At 40.2% G+C, this 14,721-nt stretch overlaps 1 protein-coding gene across 2 annotated transcripts in view; it reads right to left on the minus strand.

The window, feature by feature from the left end:
- The window catches only part of HOOK3 (hook microtubule tethering protein 3), a 92,343-nt gene that overhangs the window by 74,370 nt on the left and 3,252 nt on the right, over nucleotides 1-14,721 (minus strand). For both annotated transcript variants that reach the window (XM_064438483.1, XM_064438484.1), the window contains exon 2: nucleotides 2,819-2,904. In XM_064438483.1, coding sequence (XP_064294553.1) covers nucleotides 2,819-2,904 — 86 coding nt within the window. The remainder of the gene's footprint in view (nucleotides 1-2,818; nucleotides 2,905-14,721) is intronic.

A 14,721-nucleotide genomic window follows, 5' to 3' on the forward strand; every position in this document is an offset into this window, starting at 1 on the left:
TTCAAATTATTACCTAGAGCATAGAGAAAGAACTTTAAATTGCCTAGCTGATCTTTACATACAAACTGGGTAAACTAAAGAATTCCCACATTCAGTGTCAGCATGGCAATTGCTACAGGAAATATTTTAAAATCATGCTACAGAAATGCAATATATGTATTGTACATCTCTTTTTAAAACATCGGTTCATCAGCTGAAAACAGCATCTCAGAACAGTTTTCCTTTCTTAATGCCAAGGCAGAGAGAAAGGCAGTACTTTAAGTCATGGTAGTACCAGGCTAAAATAGTAAGGCTGAGGGGCCTTTAACACTGAAGTTTCATTTCTGTTTGTATCAAGGTGTGATGTTTTAGATCCAAATTCTGACTGGTCTTTGAACTAGTCAAGAATATATACAGTTATTGACTGTTAGCCCATCATTAAGTGGAACCTGTACCCTACAGAATAACTACAGAAGTAGTCACTATTACATTTCTTCTAAATGATCTGAAAACAGATTCACAGATAATTACGCTGAAATCCTGATTTACTATAAAGTTTACTGAACACACCATTCATATATATGGTCACCACTTTATTAAACTCCAGCAGGTGAAAAAGGACGATATCTTTCCAATCCTAAAAAAAAAAACAGGAACGGTATCAAGTCTCCAAGTCTGTGTGTAGTTACAAGGTCACAGTCACAAGGTCACAGGCTCACTGGGATCATGGCAACAAGGTTCCTGCCATGAATGAACACAGGATCTTTAGGAAGAACAAGCTGGAAAGGCAGTGACAGGGAGATGGCCTTTATGTGAGAGAGCCGCAGGAATTTACGAGCTCTGCCTTGGGATGGACGATGAAACAGCTGAGAGATTACGGGTCAGGATAACCAGGCAGACCAACATAGGTGGCATTGTTGTAGGTGCCCGCTACAGACCACCTGATCAGGATAACATCATTAGGGACAAACTGATGAAGCAAGGGTTGGGTAAGTGGACAGGGAGATGGGTTGAGAAACAGCTGAACTGCCAGGCTTAAAGGGTTATGAAGTTCAGCTGGAGGCCAGTCTACTAGCTGCACACCCAAGGGGTCAGTAGTATTAAACATTATTAAAAATTACCTAGGTGATGGAACAGAGTGCAAGTTTTCAGATAACACAAAACTGGAAGGACTGTTTGATACACCTGATGGTTGTGCTGCAATTTGGAAGGACCTCAACAGCCTGGAGAAAAGGGCTGACAGGAACCTTATGCATTGCAGCAAAGGTAATTGCAAACCCCATGCACCAGACTATGCTGGGGGCCAACTGACTGGAAAGGAGCTTTACAAAGAAGCTTGGTAGAAACCAAGCTGAACACATTCCAGCAACATGTCCTTGTAGCTAAGAAAGTCAACCACATCCTGGGCTGCACTGGGAAGCACACTGCCAGCAGGCCAAGGGAGGTACTACCCAGCTCTGATGAGACTACATCTGAAGTGCTGTGTCCTGTCCAGTATGAAAGAGACCTGGACATACAAGGAAGCTCAGCAAAGCGCAATTAAGATGATTAACAGACTGGAGTGTCTGTCATATGAGGTGAGACTGAGCAAGCTGTGTCTTGTTTAGCTTCAAGAACAGAAGGCTCAGTGGGATCTTATCAATCCTGTGTATAAATACCTGATGGCTCCTTCTTTATACCCTCACATAATCTCAGTGTTGCCCAGTGAACAGATAAGAGGCAGTGGACGCAAACTGAAAGACAAGTACTTTCATCTGAGCATAAAGAAAAAATGCCCCCTGGGGTTTTTGTTTTAAAACAGTGAGGGCAACTACTTACTGGAACAGGTAGCCCAGAGGGGCTGCAGAGTCTGCATCCTTCCCTATACTCAAAATCTGACTGGACACAATACTGGGGCAACTAGCTCTAGCAGACTCTGCTTTGAGCAGGTGAGTTGGATTGAGTTGGATTAAACACTCAAGAGGTGCCTTCCAAGCTCAACTATTCCACAATTCTTTGATGCAAACCAGAAGAACTATAACAGAAAGCTGTTCATATCTATTATGTACATGTCCAGACTTAATTTTCAACAAATTACATAGAAAACATTGTATTCGGCATTTACACAAAAGACAGTATCCTCTTCACATTAAAAGGAATAAAGCATATATTGTTTTTAAAAAATAGGTCTGTAGGAACTGGCATGCTCAGTTTGGACTGCTGACTTTAGAAACTGAAGCAGCATTTACCAAAGAATGATAAAAAGTTGTGTTTCTGTGAAAACAGGTAATTTTGCATATAGCTAGATTTCAAATTCGTATTTATAGTCCCCAGAAACATCCTAGATTACACTATGTTGAACTAATCCATTTTATCCTATTGGATCTTAAAGGTCAAAAGAACAAACACATTACTTAGTGTAACAGCTGTTATTCCTTCATTTGCCTTCAAAAACACAATATCTTTGCAAACAACTACATTGACAGTTCCATTCAGTTCTTCCGATAAGAAGTTTTATTGCATGAAACTAATTCTAACATTACTGATATAATGACTGTAGTTTCAAACAACGATCAGGGCCAACACCTTACCTTGTACTGATTCCAACTTTCTAAAAACGTTTGAATTTGCAAGCTTAGTTTTAATCCAACTTACTTTTTTTTCACTTAACATAGTTATCTGAAAACTATAGAGAAAAAACCATATTAGTTGTGTTCCAGATTAAAGTACTGTCTAAGCATAGGAAAGGCCACATTCTTATGGAATACCAACCAAGTTTGAACTAAAACACACTTAAGTACAGAAACATGTACTGATAATAAAACTGTGGTTTTATTTCATTAAATAAGCAATTTCTTACATTTTTTGAAGAACCTGAGCCATCACAACCCCATTCATTAAATCTTCCACGGTCTGGCATGGTGCCTCAACATTAAATGTCTGGATCTGTGGGAGAAAGGAAAAGGTTGTTTCATTTTACTTCAATATCAAGGGATTTTCAAAAGTAAAAGAGATGCATATAGAACAGAATAAATATGTAAACACATGTTTATTGTACCTTTTAGGAATTAAGAAGCTTAATTAATAACAATAAAGGAAATTAACTACTGACAAGGCTTAGCACCTTTGTTTTTGCAAACTTGTAAACTTTCCTACAAATAACAGCAGCACATTCTCCAAAAGGCAATTTCTCCACAGCATTTTCTAATTTGGAAAGTCACTAGGCCTTCTGTTCTCCCATTCAAGTACTTCTGGAGTGTATGTTCAAGTACATTCTCTCAAAGAAAGTGTGTAAGAAACTCAGCTTTTAAAAGTAACACTGATCACACAGAACTCTTATAGGCTCCCCACAAGCAGATCAGGCATAGAGGGCCATACGTACTCCAAACTTAATTATTCCCTACTAACAGATGGGAGAGACTGTCTATGCGCTACTAGTGTTCTGAATATTCCAGAGTGTTTTATTAACAGTGACAGGCAGTAAAGTCCATGTAATGGCATGCCTCTGGTCTTCAGATGGAAGCTAAGATTGGAAAATGCTGCTATTCTGAAGGGGAATGGCAAGGACCATAGGACTGAGCTGCCTGATGACAGAATTGTTTATGACTAAAGATGAGTTAGTTTGTAACAAATACCCTCCACAGACTACACACTGAACACACTGGGACCAACATAAGATTAGTTTTCTGAGGATGTTGTGTAATATTCTAGATTATGCAGGAGCAAGAATAATCTCTTAACACACTTTAAAATTACAACATTACAGGATATAACATCAAATTTACCAAAAGGTTGAATTTACCTACAGTCTCTGAATTGTGGCAATACTGTCGAAGGAATACAGAGACAATTCTGAGTCTGAAACCACAAACTCAGCAACACATTAAAGAGAAAAGAATACTTTCTAGCAAAAAAAAAAAGCTGCAATGACATCATAGATGCTTACACTTGAAGAAGCTCAAGACGCTATAATGATAAAATTCTCATGCACAAACGATGAAAATTTGTTTCTAATTTTGCATATTATGCCTTTAAATAATGAAATTTACATCACTTTCCTGCATAATAGCCAAGTAACAATAAAATCACTTAAGAACTACTACTACTAAGACTTTTAAAAAAGTGAAATGCTTTTTTCAAATAAGCAATACCAACATTAAGGAGGTCTTCAAACAGACTGCAAACTAATCAGATTTAATATTTTTTTTGGATCTTGATGTATGAAACACCTCCTTGACTAAATAAAAGTGTACACAGGATGTACCACTACACTGATGGAAGAAGAAACGTTGCTAAGCCTATTTCCATGACACAGAAAACCAAGGTGCATACTCTGCTGTTTTGTAACTAATTTTATCACCATACTTCCCCAATACTTTATAGACAAGGAAAGGTCAAAACTGTCATTCAGGCTCAGGTAACCAGTCTGAACTCTTTTTTGCCCACAGTCATACATGCAAGACTGCCATTGAGGACATTAATGCTTTTCATAGTTACATGACCAAGAACAGAAAGAAAGACTAAAACTAATTATATGACTTGTTCTTTCACATACATTTAAATTTTTTAATGTCTTGCTTGCATAGGAAAGGAATGCACAGCATAATATTTCAATTAAAGTGTCAAATTTATGCTACAAAACATTTATTCAACTCTTAAAGAAACTACATTCTTTTTGTATCCTTCAGAGGTATGAAAGTAACAAATTTTCCTAAAAAACCCACAAACCTACATGAAACAGTCTTACAAATTTTTATCAAATTGTAGTCCTACATCGTTCTCAGATAGTTCTACAAAATGCTAAACCACTCTAAGAAGCAGTAGAGCTAATTTTCCAGAAGGGAGAAGAATGATAAGAATGTGGCAATGCAGAAGCAGAGTCCAGCTATGGAGACAAAGAAGCAAATATTTTTGTGTGTGTGCCTCTAAACAGCTACTCAGTAACAGCTGTTAAAACATTACACTTCCTGTGCATTGTGATGTGCTTCCTCCCGGAAGACTTCTCTCATCCTGCTGGAACTGCTCCTGCTTCTTGAGTGTTTGCAGTACCACCACCATCATTAGTTCCCAAGAGCTGTAAATTAATTCCCACTCCCTGTTACGATTCCCCTCACATACACTTCTTGGACCACTATATGGAGCCTTGACATCATGCCTGAGGGATGGGATGCCATCCAGAGGGACCTGGACAAGCTCAAGAAGTGGGCCTGTGTGAACCTCATGAGGTTCAACAGAGCCAAGTGCAAGGTCTTGCACCCCTGCACCTGAATTGGTGCAACCCCCAATATCAATACAGGCTGGGGGATGAAGGGATTGAGAGCAGCCCTGCAGAGAGGGACTTGGGAGTACTGGTGGATGAAAAGCTGGACATGAGCTGGCACTGTGTGCTCATACCCCAGAAAACCAGCCGTATCCTGTGCTGCATCAAAAGAAGCATGGCCAGCAGGTCGAGGGAGGTGATTCTGCCCCTCTACTCCGCTCTGGTGAGACCCCACCTGCAGTGCTGCGTCCAGCTCTGGGGCCCTCAGCACAGGAAGGACATGGAGCTGTTGGAGTGGGTCCAGAGGTGGGCCACAAAAATGATCAGCAGGATGGAACATGTCACATCTACTGTGAGGACAGGCTGAGAATGTTGGGGTTGTTCAGCCTGGAGAAGGGAAGGCTGCGAGGAGGCCTTATTGCAGCCTTTCAGTATTTAAAGGAAAGATGGGGTCAGACTTCTTAGTAGGGCCTGTTGTGACAGTACAGGGAGTAACGATCTTAAAACTAGAAAAGAGTATATCCAGACTAGATATAAGAAAGGCATTTTTTACGATGAGGGTGGTGAAACACTGGAACAGGTTGCCCAAAGAGGTAGCAGATGCCCTACCCTAGGCAACCAGTTGGACAGGGCTCTGAGCAACCTAACCTGATTTAGCTGAACATGCTCCTGCTCATTGCAGGGGGGTAGGACCAAGTGATGTTTAAAGGTCCTTTCCAACCCAAACTATTGTATGATTCTACCAGACAGGAGTCTGGGGGGAAAAAAGGGAAAAAAACACCAACCACTTGGCTCAATGGCTAGCCCTAGTAGGCCTTCACACCTTCTATCAAATACCACATAATAAGAGCAAAGTGTTCTTTTATTTCATTTTTTAAAATATTACTCCAGACCTCCAATTCACACAGCCATGAACAGGAGCTGTTGATTTTTATACCAGCCTTAAGATAAGGAGTAGCAGCTGACTGTTCCAATGCAAAGAAGGCTACCATTGGAGACTAAATAATTGCTGCAGGAAGTTAGGACCTTAGAAAATCTGAGTTACAGTTCCAGATTACATATATGGCTGGTGAGCATTTGTTAGCTACTAGGAACCAGAAGCAGAAATGTATTTCATGAAAAATACTCTTGATATGCAGTTCAGAGACCTGGACAAACACTCAGTTCTCAAAGACAGTAGCTGAAGACCAGGATAAAAGCTGTGATGGGGAATCTAGCATCCCACAAAGCTGAAGGAAAACAAATAAAAAAAATTAAAAACAAAAACCCACATCCAAACAGAAAACCAACCCCCTTCCCCCAAAGACAGAAGCTCTGCAGCACCTTTCCTTTCTCAACACTAAGAGCTAACAAAATATCTGCAGTTTGCACAGTGATTATATACATGGCTTGATTTTTATTGCTGGTACAGTTGCATAATAGACCTTTTATGTATTCTTTTGTGATAATACCTGAAATCTTTATTAGAGGTTCTTAGCAGATAAAACACTGGGTGACTGGTTACCTTACGCACAAACACAACAAAAGGTAACGCCCAGTTTCCAATTAGTTATCTATCAGAGCAAATTACTCCCCAACCTATAAGTGATAATTTAAGACTATTTACCCATTATTTCCCTACATTTTTGGAACTGACTATGCAAGTCTACAACTAGCTGCCACGTAGAGCCTGGAACAATACTGTATCACCACAGAAGAAACAGATCACACAGCTAAGACAGGGAGAGGTGGCTAAAAGGAGGAAGAAGAAAGGAACCAGCTTTATTTGGTTAGATGCAAATCACTACTCAAGCCATTAGCAAGAACACCTGAAAGGGCAAACTGGCAGAGAAGATTAAGGAGGGCTGGATACTTCTGTCCTCATATTCTCCCAATGTTACCTATGAGATCCGCAGGAATTCCACGAAAACAAATTTCACTCAGATGCAATGCCTGGAGGAAACTAGACCACTAACTTCCTTCAGGATGGTAAACCAATTGTGTGATACAGAAAACTGTTCTTCCTCAGCTGCCACGTTCTTGTATTGAGCCAGACCTGACATAATGAGAACTAGATTCCTATCCTATAACCAGATCTTGTGCTTCTGGACAATTTTAAGCTTTCTTCACCCATTTTTCTCCTCCCAGTTGGTAGCATGGCTATCTTCTGCTTGGTTAGTCATGCCACAGGCTATTTTTCACACTTTCCAAGACAGCAGCAGACTGCATAAAACAAACAAAGGGTATCCATGCTCTCCAACAAGCAACAGTTTCATTCCAGAATTTGAATTTCCAGATGTTTTCACTGATTTTCAAGTCGTAAGACTTTCCTTATTAAAATCTCAAGAGTTACTCTGCAATCCAGCCATAATATTAGGCATTCAATCAGCCAAACAATGAAATGTCAAGGTCTTCACATTACTGGCCAGGGTGGGGATTCTTTCAGGGAGAAGGAGTTGAATGTTATTTTAATTAATTTCCTTCTCATTTTATATATACTGTGTTTGACCTCAAATACCTGAGCAGATCAAAGCCATGAAAGACCTCAATCCAAGTATTTCATTTGTAGTTTTAAGTTTTCCAAAGATTATATGATTCCTTTGCAGAAACAGAAGTACAGTGTAGAAAGAAGAGATAATTTGGCTAAAGCTTACTTACTAAAGGACTATAAATCAAGTGTACCCTTAGTAAGTTTGTAGACGACAACAAGTTGGGCGGGAGTGTCGACCTGCTTGAGGGAAGGGAGGCTCTGCAGGGAGATCTGGACAGGGTGGATCGATGGGCTGAGGTTTAACTGTATGAGGTTTAACAAGGCCACGTGCCAGGTCCTGCACTTTGGTCTCAAGAACCCCATAAAATGCCACAGGCTTGAAGAGTGGCTGGAGAGCTGCCTGGCAGAAAAGGATCTGGGGGTGCTGGTTGACAGCCACCTGAACATGAGCCAGCAGTGTGCCCAGGTGGCCAAGAAGGCCAACAGCATCCTGGTTTGTATCAGGAATAGTGTGGCCAGCAGGAGTAGGGCAGTGATCGTGCCCCTGTACTCAGCACTGGTGAGGCCGAACCTTGAATATTGTGTTCAGTTTTGGGCTCCCCAGTACAAGAGGGACATCGAGTTGCTGGAGCATGTCCAGAGAAGGGCAATTAAGCTGGTGAAGATTCTGGAGAGCAGGTCTTATGAGGAGTGGCTGAGGAAACTGGGGTTGTTGAGCCTGGAGAAGAGGAGGCTGAGGGGAGACCTTATTCCTCTCTACAACTACCTGGAAGGAGGTTGGAACAAGGTGAGTGTCGGCCTCTTCTCCCAGGTCACTAGCAATAGAACAAGAAGAAACAGCTTCAAGCTGTATCAGGGGAGGTTTATATTGGATATCAGGAAAAATTTCTTAACTGAAAGAGTGGTCAGGCACTGGAACAGGCTGCCCAGAGAGGTGGTAGAGTCACCATCCCTGGAGGTATTTAAAAGACATGTAGATGAGGCACTTTGGGACATGGTTTAGGAGATATGGTAGTGTTGTTTTGATGGTTGGACTTGATGATCCTAGAGGTCTTTTCCAACCTTAATGATTGTATGATTCTATGAAATGAGAGCACCATCACACCATAAAGCAGTTATTACTGCACTACCTTGGCACTGCCACTAAATCACTGCTAACTCAAGTGTTCAAGTATGACACATTAAAATTAATAAACAGAGTCTCAAGTCTGAATGGTGTTTAGTTTAACCATTTCAGAAACATCCATATGAAGACAGGCTAATCTACCAATTCCTGGTGAGAAAGGGATTGTGTTCCTGTTTTCAGTTGAAAGCCAGATAAGTCAGCTGATGAAAAAGAATACTATCCAGCATTTGTGATGAAGATAAAATGAAAATATGATATGTAATAGGAAGACCTAACACAGCACCGTAGACCAACAGTTCCTTCCCAGCTTTCATCTACTTAATCATGTTTTATTTAAAAGTAATATTTACCATTGATGCTTTCTCTTCTTTTCTCAAAATATAAGATATTAATAAGTGCAAAACTGCCAAACATTACCTTAATACACCCATGTTTATAGGATATATACATTCACACTCCATCAAGCACCAACGAACTTCAGAAACCCCCCAAAAAGTGCCTTTTAAGGTGAGAAACATTGTCTCATGGAAGAAAACACAAATGGCAGGGTTTACAGGAGGTGAACCACCAGCTTTCTCTGCTGATCGGAATGAAAAGATTTCCATCTCTACTACCCAGAGTTGACAAAAATATCATTAAAGTGATGTCACATTAAACATAGGAGGTATAGGATATCTTCTGTCTCCAGCACTCTTTGACACAGAGAAGCCTTAGAAGATAATGCAACCCATAGAATTGGGATGCATGAAGTTTCACCAGAGGACAACAGAACTGTTTTCTAGAAGTAGGGGTTAAATACAAATAGCAGAACAGTGCTCAATGAACAAAAGAGTGAAATTCTTTTTACCCTGAATGAAGACTACTAGGCTACAGAAACTTGAATAGCACCAGGTAAATATGTCCAAATTGATCCATACTAAGACAAAGGACAGGCAGTAAGGCATAGTTTCTATTTGATGGCATAAGGCAAAGGAAAGTCCATTAACATTTTGGCTCATGGTTTGCCAAAAAAATTTTGCATACTAGTGGTCCAAATTTATACATATTTCTAACATAACTTAAACAAAAAAAAAGGTGAACATAGATGACAGCTTTCCCTTGCAAAATACAGAAAAGAAGAATAACTATTTAAAGCCCACAACTCCACCCTCTTGCAGCTATAATTTAGATGAAAAGTACTGTCTCTATTGACAGGTGGAATAAAGAACTCTCCCCCAAAGGCACAGAAGATTAATCCAAGTTCTACTTGGATGAATCTAAGTTCCACTGAAATATCATCTGCACAAACTTTCTGATCAGTGTGGAAACACAGCCTTTCACAGGAATGAAAGTGTAAGAGTAAGAAAGACTTAGCAGCTAAAAGGATTCAGAAATAGTTGGCAGTAAGTTTTCATCAGGCTAAGAAATTTCAGACTTAGCAGATTCAAGACTGGTAACACAGATGTATAGCACATCACCAAATTTAGTATATCTTGCAGTTCTTGCCTTCTCCATCTCCAAGATTTATATTTCAGCAAACATGTTCCTGAACTTCACAGACTGTGTAGGTATGCAGACCAAGATTTTTCATAGGCTGACCAAATTCCATGATCCCTTAAAAAAGGCAGGAGCCACCATGGAACAGGCTGCCATCTTTTGGCATTGTCCATAAAATAAAATCAGCTAAACCATGCCAGAGCAATCAAGTCTTGCTGGTTTTTTTTCCTAACCACCAAAGGGGCAGTCGAATTGATAAAACCACCATAATCTCTGTTGCAGTTACACAAAACTTATTTCTACTTATTCCTATCCTGAAGTAAAACTATGGATGCCTTTTGGCCATGGCAAACAAGTTCACTCAAGGGTTTATCTTATGTAATTTAGGAACATAGGAAAGGCTATAACCCATTTAATACTTTGCAACTTTGCAACGAATAAAATACAGATGCTTATTTCCCAGATCTAATGCCCCCCAAACATACATCACATGGGGTGTGAATACTCACTTGTTGTTTATATTAAGTATCTAAACTTAGCTATCCTGACAGATTTTCTCCAAACAGTCAATGGGACTTCCAAAGAGGACGCAAAGCACTACACTTCCAGTCTAGTGTACACTTGCAAAGAGCTTAGAGCTAAAAGGCATGAAAGAGCCCTATGAATTCTAAGGCCAAACCACACTGTCATCAGATTTACAGTGCATCTTTTTGTGCAATACTTGCTCCACTACATGCACCACTCCAAAAACATTTCCTGCGTGCCCCTTTTGAAAAGCTGCCATCCCTTTGTGGCCCCAGCTAGTCCACTGAAACACAACTCCAGCTTTGTATTTATTCAGAAGCTTTTTCCTGCCACATGCAGGAGTATAGTGCTGGCTGGACTTCCCCTCCCTTTAATCTTCGAGAACTTTTCCTTCCACCAAAACCTTCTTTCTCCTTTCCATGATGTCTCTCATTCATTGCCCTGAATGAGAAGTACTAAGTAACTCATAGGAATGAGTAAGTCACATATGCCAAAGTAAGGTAGCCAGGAAAACAGTACACGCATACTCTGTAGAGCCAGAAACCATTACCAGTAGGTTGGAGAGGAGTTAATCCCTTTCCCTTTCCTGTGTGGCAGGACCTGCCAGGCTATTGGCAACAAAAGCCACAAGACAGACACTACTACCCTCTTCCCCTCACTTCCAGCCATGCATTCCTGCCTTAACCATGTGCTAGTGTTAGCTGCTGTGTGGCAAATAACCTCATTGCTTTTTTTTTAATTAATAACTAGGGCTTGCAAATTAAATTGATTAAGCAACCCTGGACTTAGGTTCTGAACCTGGAGGCAAACCAAAGTTAGTAAAGTCTCTCTAAAATATCACGTTACTCAAGAGTCCTCAGCTCGGCCAAGAAAGCAGATAGCAGCAAGTGCAATTGAGTCTTGGGCCCCTCTTCTCCCTCCGTGCTCCATGACTTGGAAGTCTGCAATTGCTCTACAGAAATCAAACATGTTGCAGCAAAGATTTTTGATGCTCCAGGAAGAACAGAATGTCAGAATATTATCTTCCAATTCAAGAGGCTCAAAATGGTCTCACAAGAATGCAGATCAAGGTAATGGTGCAAAATTCACAATCTGACTTCATCTCTTTGAAGTAACTGTTTTAAGTATTTCAAAAAGAACACAGAAACAGGTTTCTCTCCTCACCTCCCACCCTGTGATTAACAAGCTAACAGAAAAGTTGTTTCCTTTTTATTGTTTAAGGTTCACAGTTCTCAGCAGCAAAATCTGTTTCTTCTCCAGTCAACATCTTGCACACGCACAAAAAAAAAAAGAAGAGAGGGGGCAGAACTGGGAGCTGAAATTGAGTACACACTGAATCACAGCTAAATGGGTTTTTTTCTTCAGAGAACTAGCAATTGTTATAAATGCATCACAGCTACAGATCAGCTCTTCAGAAAGGAATAAACTAAAAAACAGGCAGAATTTGGGACAAGGCCCAAAGAATGGAAATCTAACACTGTGTCAAAACACATGTATGAAGAATAATGTCTACACCTCCAAATTTTGTGTTCAGCCTTCCTTTCTGTTGTTGACCTAAAAGAAAGGGGGGGGGAGGGGAGCAGGGGCAAGGGCAAAGAAACACATACAAACTGTACCTTATTGTCTTTAATTATCCTATTCCTTTATTATCAGCCTTACATCAACTGCTCTGCAACACAATCTTTAAGACAAGTTCTTCTGCCTCCGCTTGACCCTTCAGCAATAGGTCAAAAAAATAAATCCCTGTACTGCTGCTGGACACCTCAGCTCCTTCAGACATAGTGAATGGCACACTCAGAATATCACTCCTTTAGACAACTACCCCAAAAGGGTGGAGCAACAAATTCTTTATCATTTTAGTGAGAGGTCATCAAAAACAAAAAGGTTGCTCAACCTACTGGTCTGTCACAGCAGATACAGGGGCTGTGATCTGCCAGATATCTTGACCCACACCCCCTGACTGCTGGCAAGCTCAGTGTTTTTTTCCCCTCTGTCTGAACAGCAACATATTCAAACAGAACTGTCTTCTTGACCTGCTTTCATCCCCACTACAATCAACCACTCCTGAAATTTCATGTTTTCTTCAAGAGTGAAGAGATACTGCATCTCTTCATCAGAAGAAAATTAAACCCTACAACTTGGCTGTCAATAATGAAGGATTGAAAGAAGAAAGAGTTTAAACAGGCTTAGGAAGTCTCCTACAATCTTTGCACCTGCAAGGAACCAGAAGAGTACTTAAAACCATAATGCACAAGGATCAACAGCATAGTCTAAAAAGGAAGTAAATGGACAGTAGGAGAAACGACAGCTTTCCTAGTAAATTCCAGCAGATTTGATCGTCTCTGAAAAGGGTGCCTACAAAGCATTTACAAGCAGCGTCCCCGAGGAATCAAAACCCGTTTCAGCACTTGCTTACATGGTCTCTGTATTTCAAACTAACACAGGCAAATCCTTCCTGTTTGGAATAGGCCACCACACAGTAGACTGAGATACACTGTACTGAGAAGATTTTTCAGCCAAAAAGGAGAAAGGTCAAAGGATTGATACCACATAAATGGCCAGAGTGCTTTTAAAATGGAAGGTGCCGAAACAGGGTCCTTGTGCAGTGTTTAAAAATTCTCACTTATCATAAAAGTTTTAACATGTCTACCACAGAAACTATATTTGGCCTCAAGGGTTGGAAGAGAAAGAAAGCAGGCAAGATGCAGCTTGGTGGAGGCAGTGCATACCAAAATAAGAGATATTATCATAATGAGGTAAAGAAAGGTCATGACATCTCCACAGCAATCTGCTACTTTTAACTAAACAGCAGTGACCTCTTTGAGGAATCCTGATGTCTACATACCAATATTAAGCAATCTTTTCAGTATCACACCCTAGTTCTATGTTAAAAAAAAAATTCTCAGATTTCATAGCAAAAGCCTGTAGCTATCACACTGATTTCAGATATAGACATATTAAAGTGTAACTGCTGAGTGCACGTTTGACAGCTCTCTGCGTTTTAAGAAATGACTCAGCGATGTATCTGAGCTAAAAGTACTCCTGACACTACACACAAAGCAAAAGAGGGAAAAGAAAAAAGAAAACATGTTCATATGCAGAGCAGTCATAAGTTTTAAACAGAAAAGATGTGAATCTATTAGATACACTGAAACAATTTTACATCATTGCAGGTTTACCTCACAGCCATATTTTCTGAAGTGCTTTGGCTGCAGTGCAGCTTGGATGACTATACGACAGTGCCTAGAATAGTCTCAGAAGAGGCTTCTGGGAGATTTTTGGTGGAGTAATAGTTCTGCAATTACAGTAGGCTCCAAACACCGCTGAAGTATAAATATCAACTTTTGATATGTCAGTATTTGGGCTCCAGTCCTTCGCTCAGTTTCACTCATGTTGCCACTACCCTGGCTGTTTCAAAATAACATCCTGGTCCACCTGCTAAAGTGGTAGGAAGCAAAAGCTCTCCCAGCTGTTTAAAATGCTGAACAAAAATTTTTGAGGAAACCACTTGGTGTTGCTGTTGAAGAGGTAAAAAAAAACTATATCCCAAGCGAGAGCATAACCCCCAAAAATGGGAGTGTTGGTGAAATATTAAAGAATAAAGCAAAACATATTCACAGGTAAGAAGTTTGCTCCAGCTTAAAGAAACCAGAATAGGAATCACAGGCATGCAAGGTAAAAGGCCTGCGGGATATTCTCATTCATTAAAATCATGAGTTGGTAGAGGGAGGAGCAGTTTCATCTCACCCTAAATCCATCCAAGCAAACATTCAGTTTAAGCTGAACAGGTTCTCAGACTTGTGGAAAGCCTTATCAACTCTATTTAAAACACAGGCAAACCAGTTCAAGTACTTCTATATGAATGTGAGGCAAGCAATACAGGAGGTTAAACCAGTTCTTAAGAAC

This window comes from Phalacrocorax carbo, chromosome Z (assembly GCF_963921805.1).
Source record: "Phalacrocorax carbo chromosome Z, bPhaCar2.1, whole genome shotgun sequence".
NCBI classification, from domain to species: domain Eukaryota; kingdom Metazoa; phylum Chordata; class Aves; order Suliformes; family Phalacrocoracidae; genus Phalacrocorax; species Phalacrocorax carbo.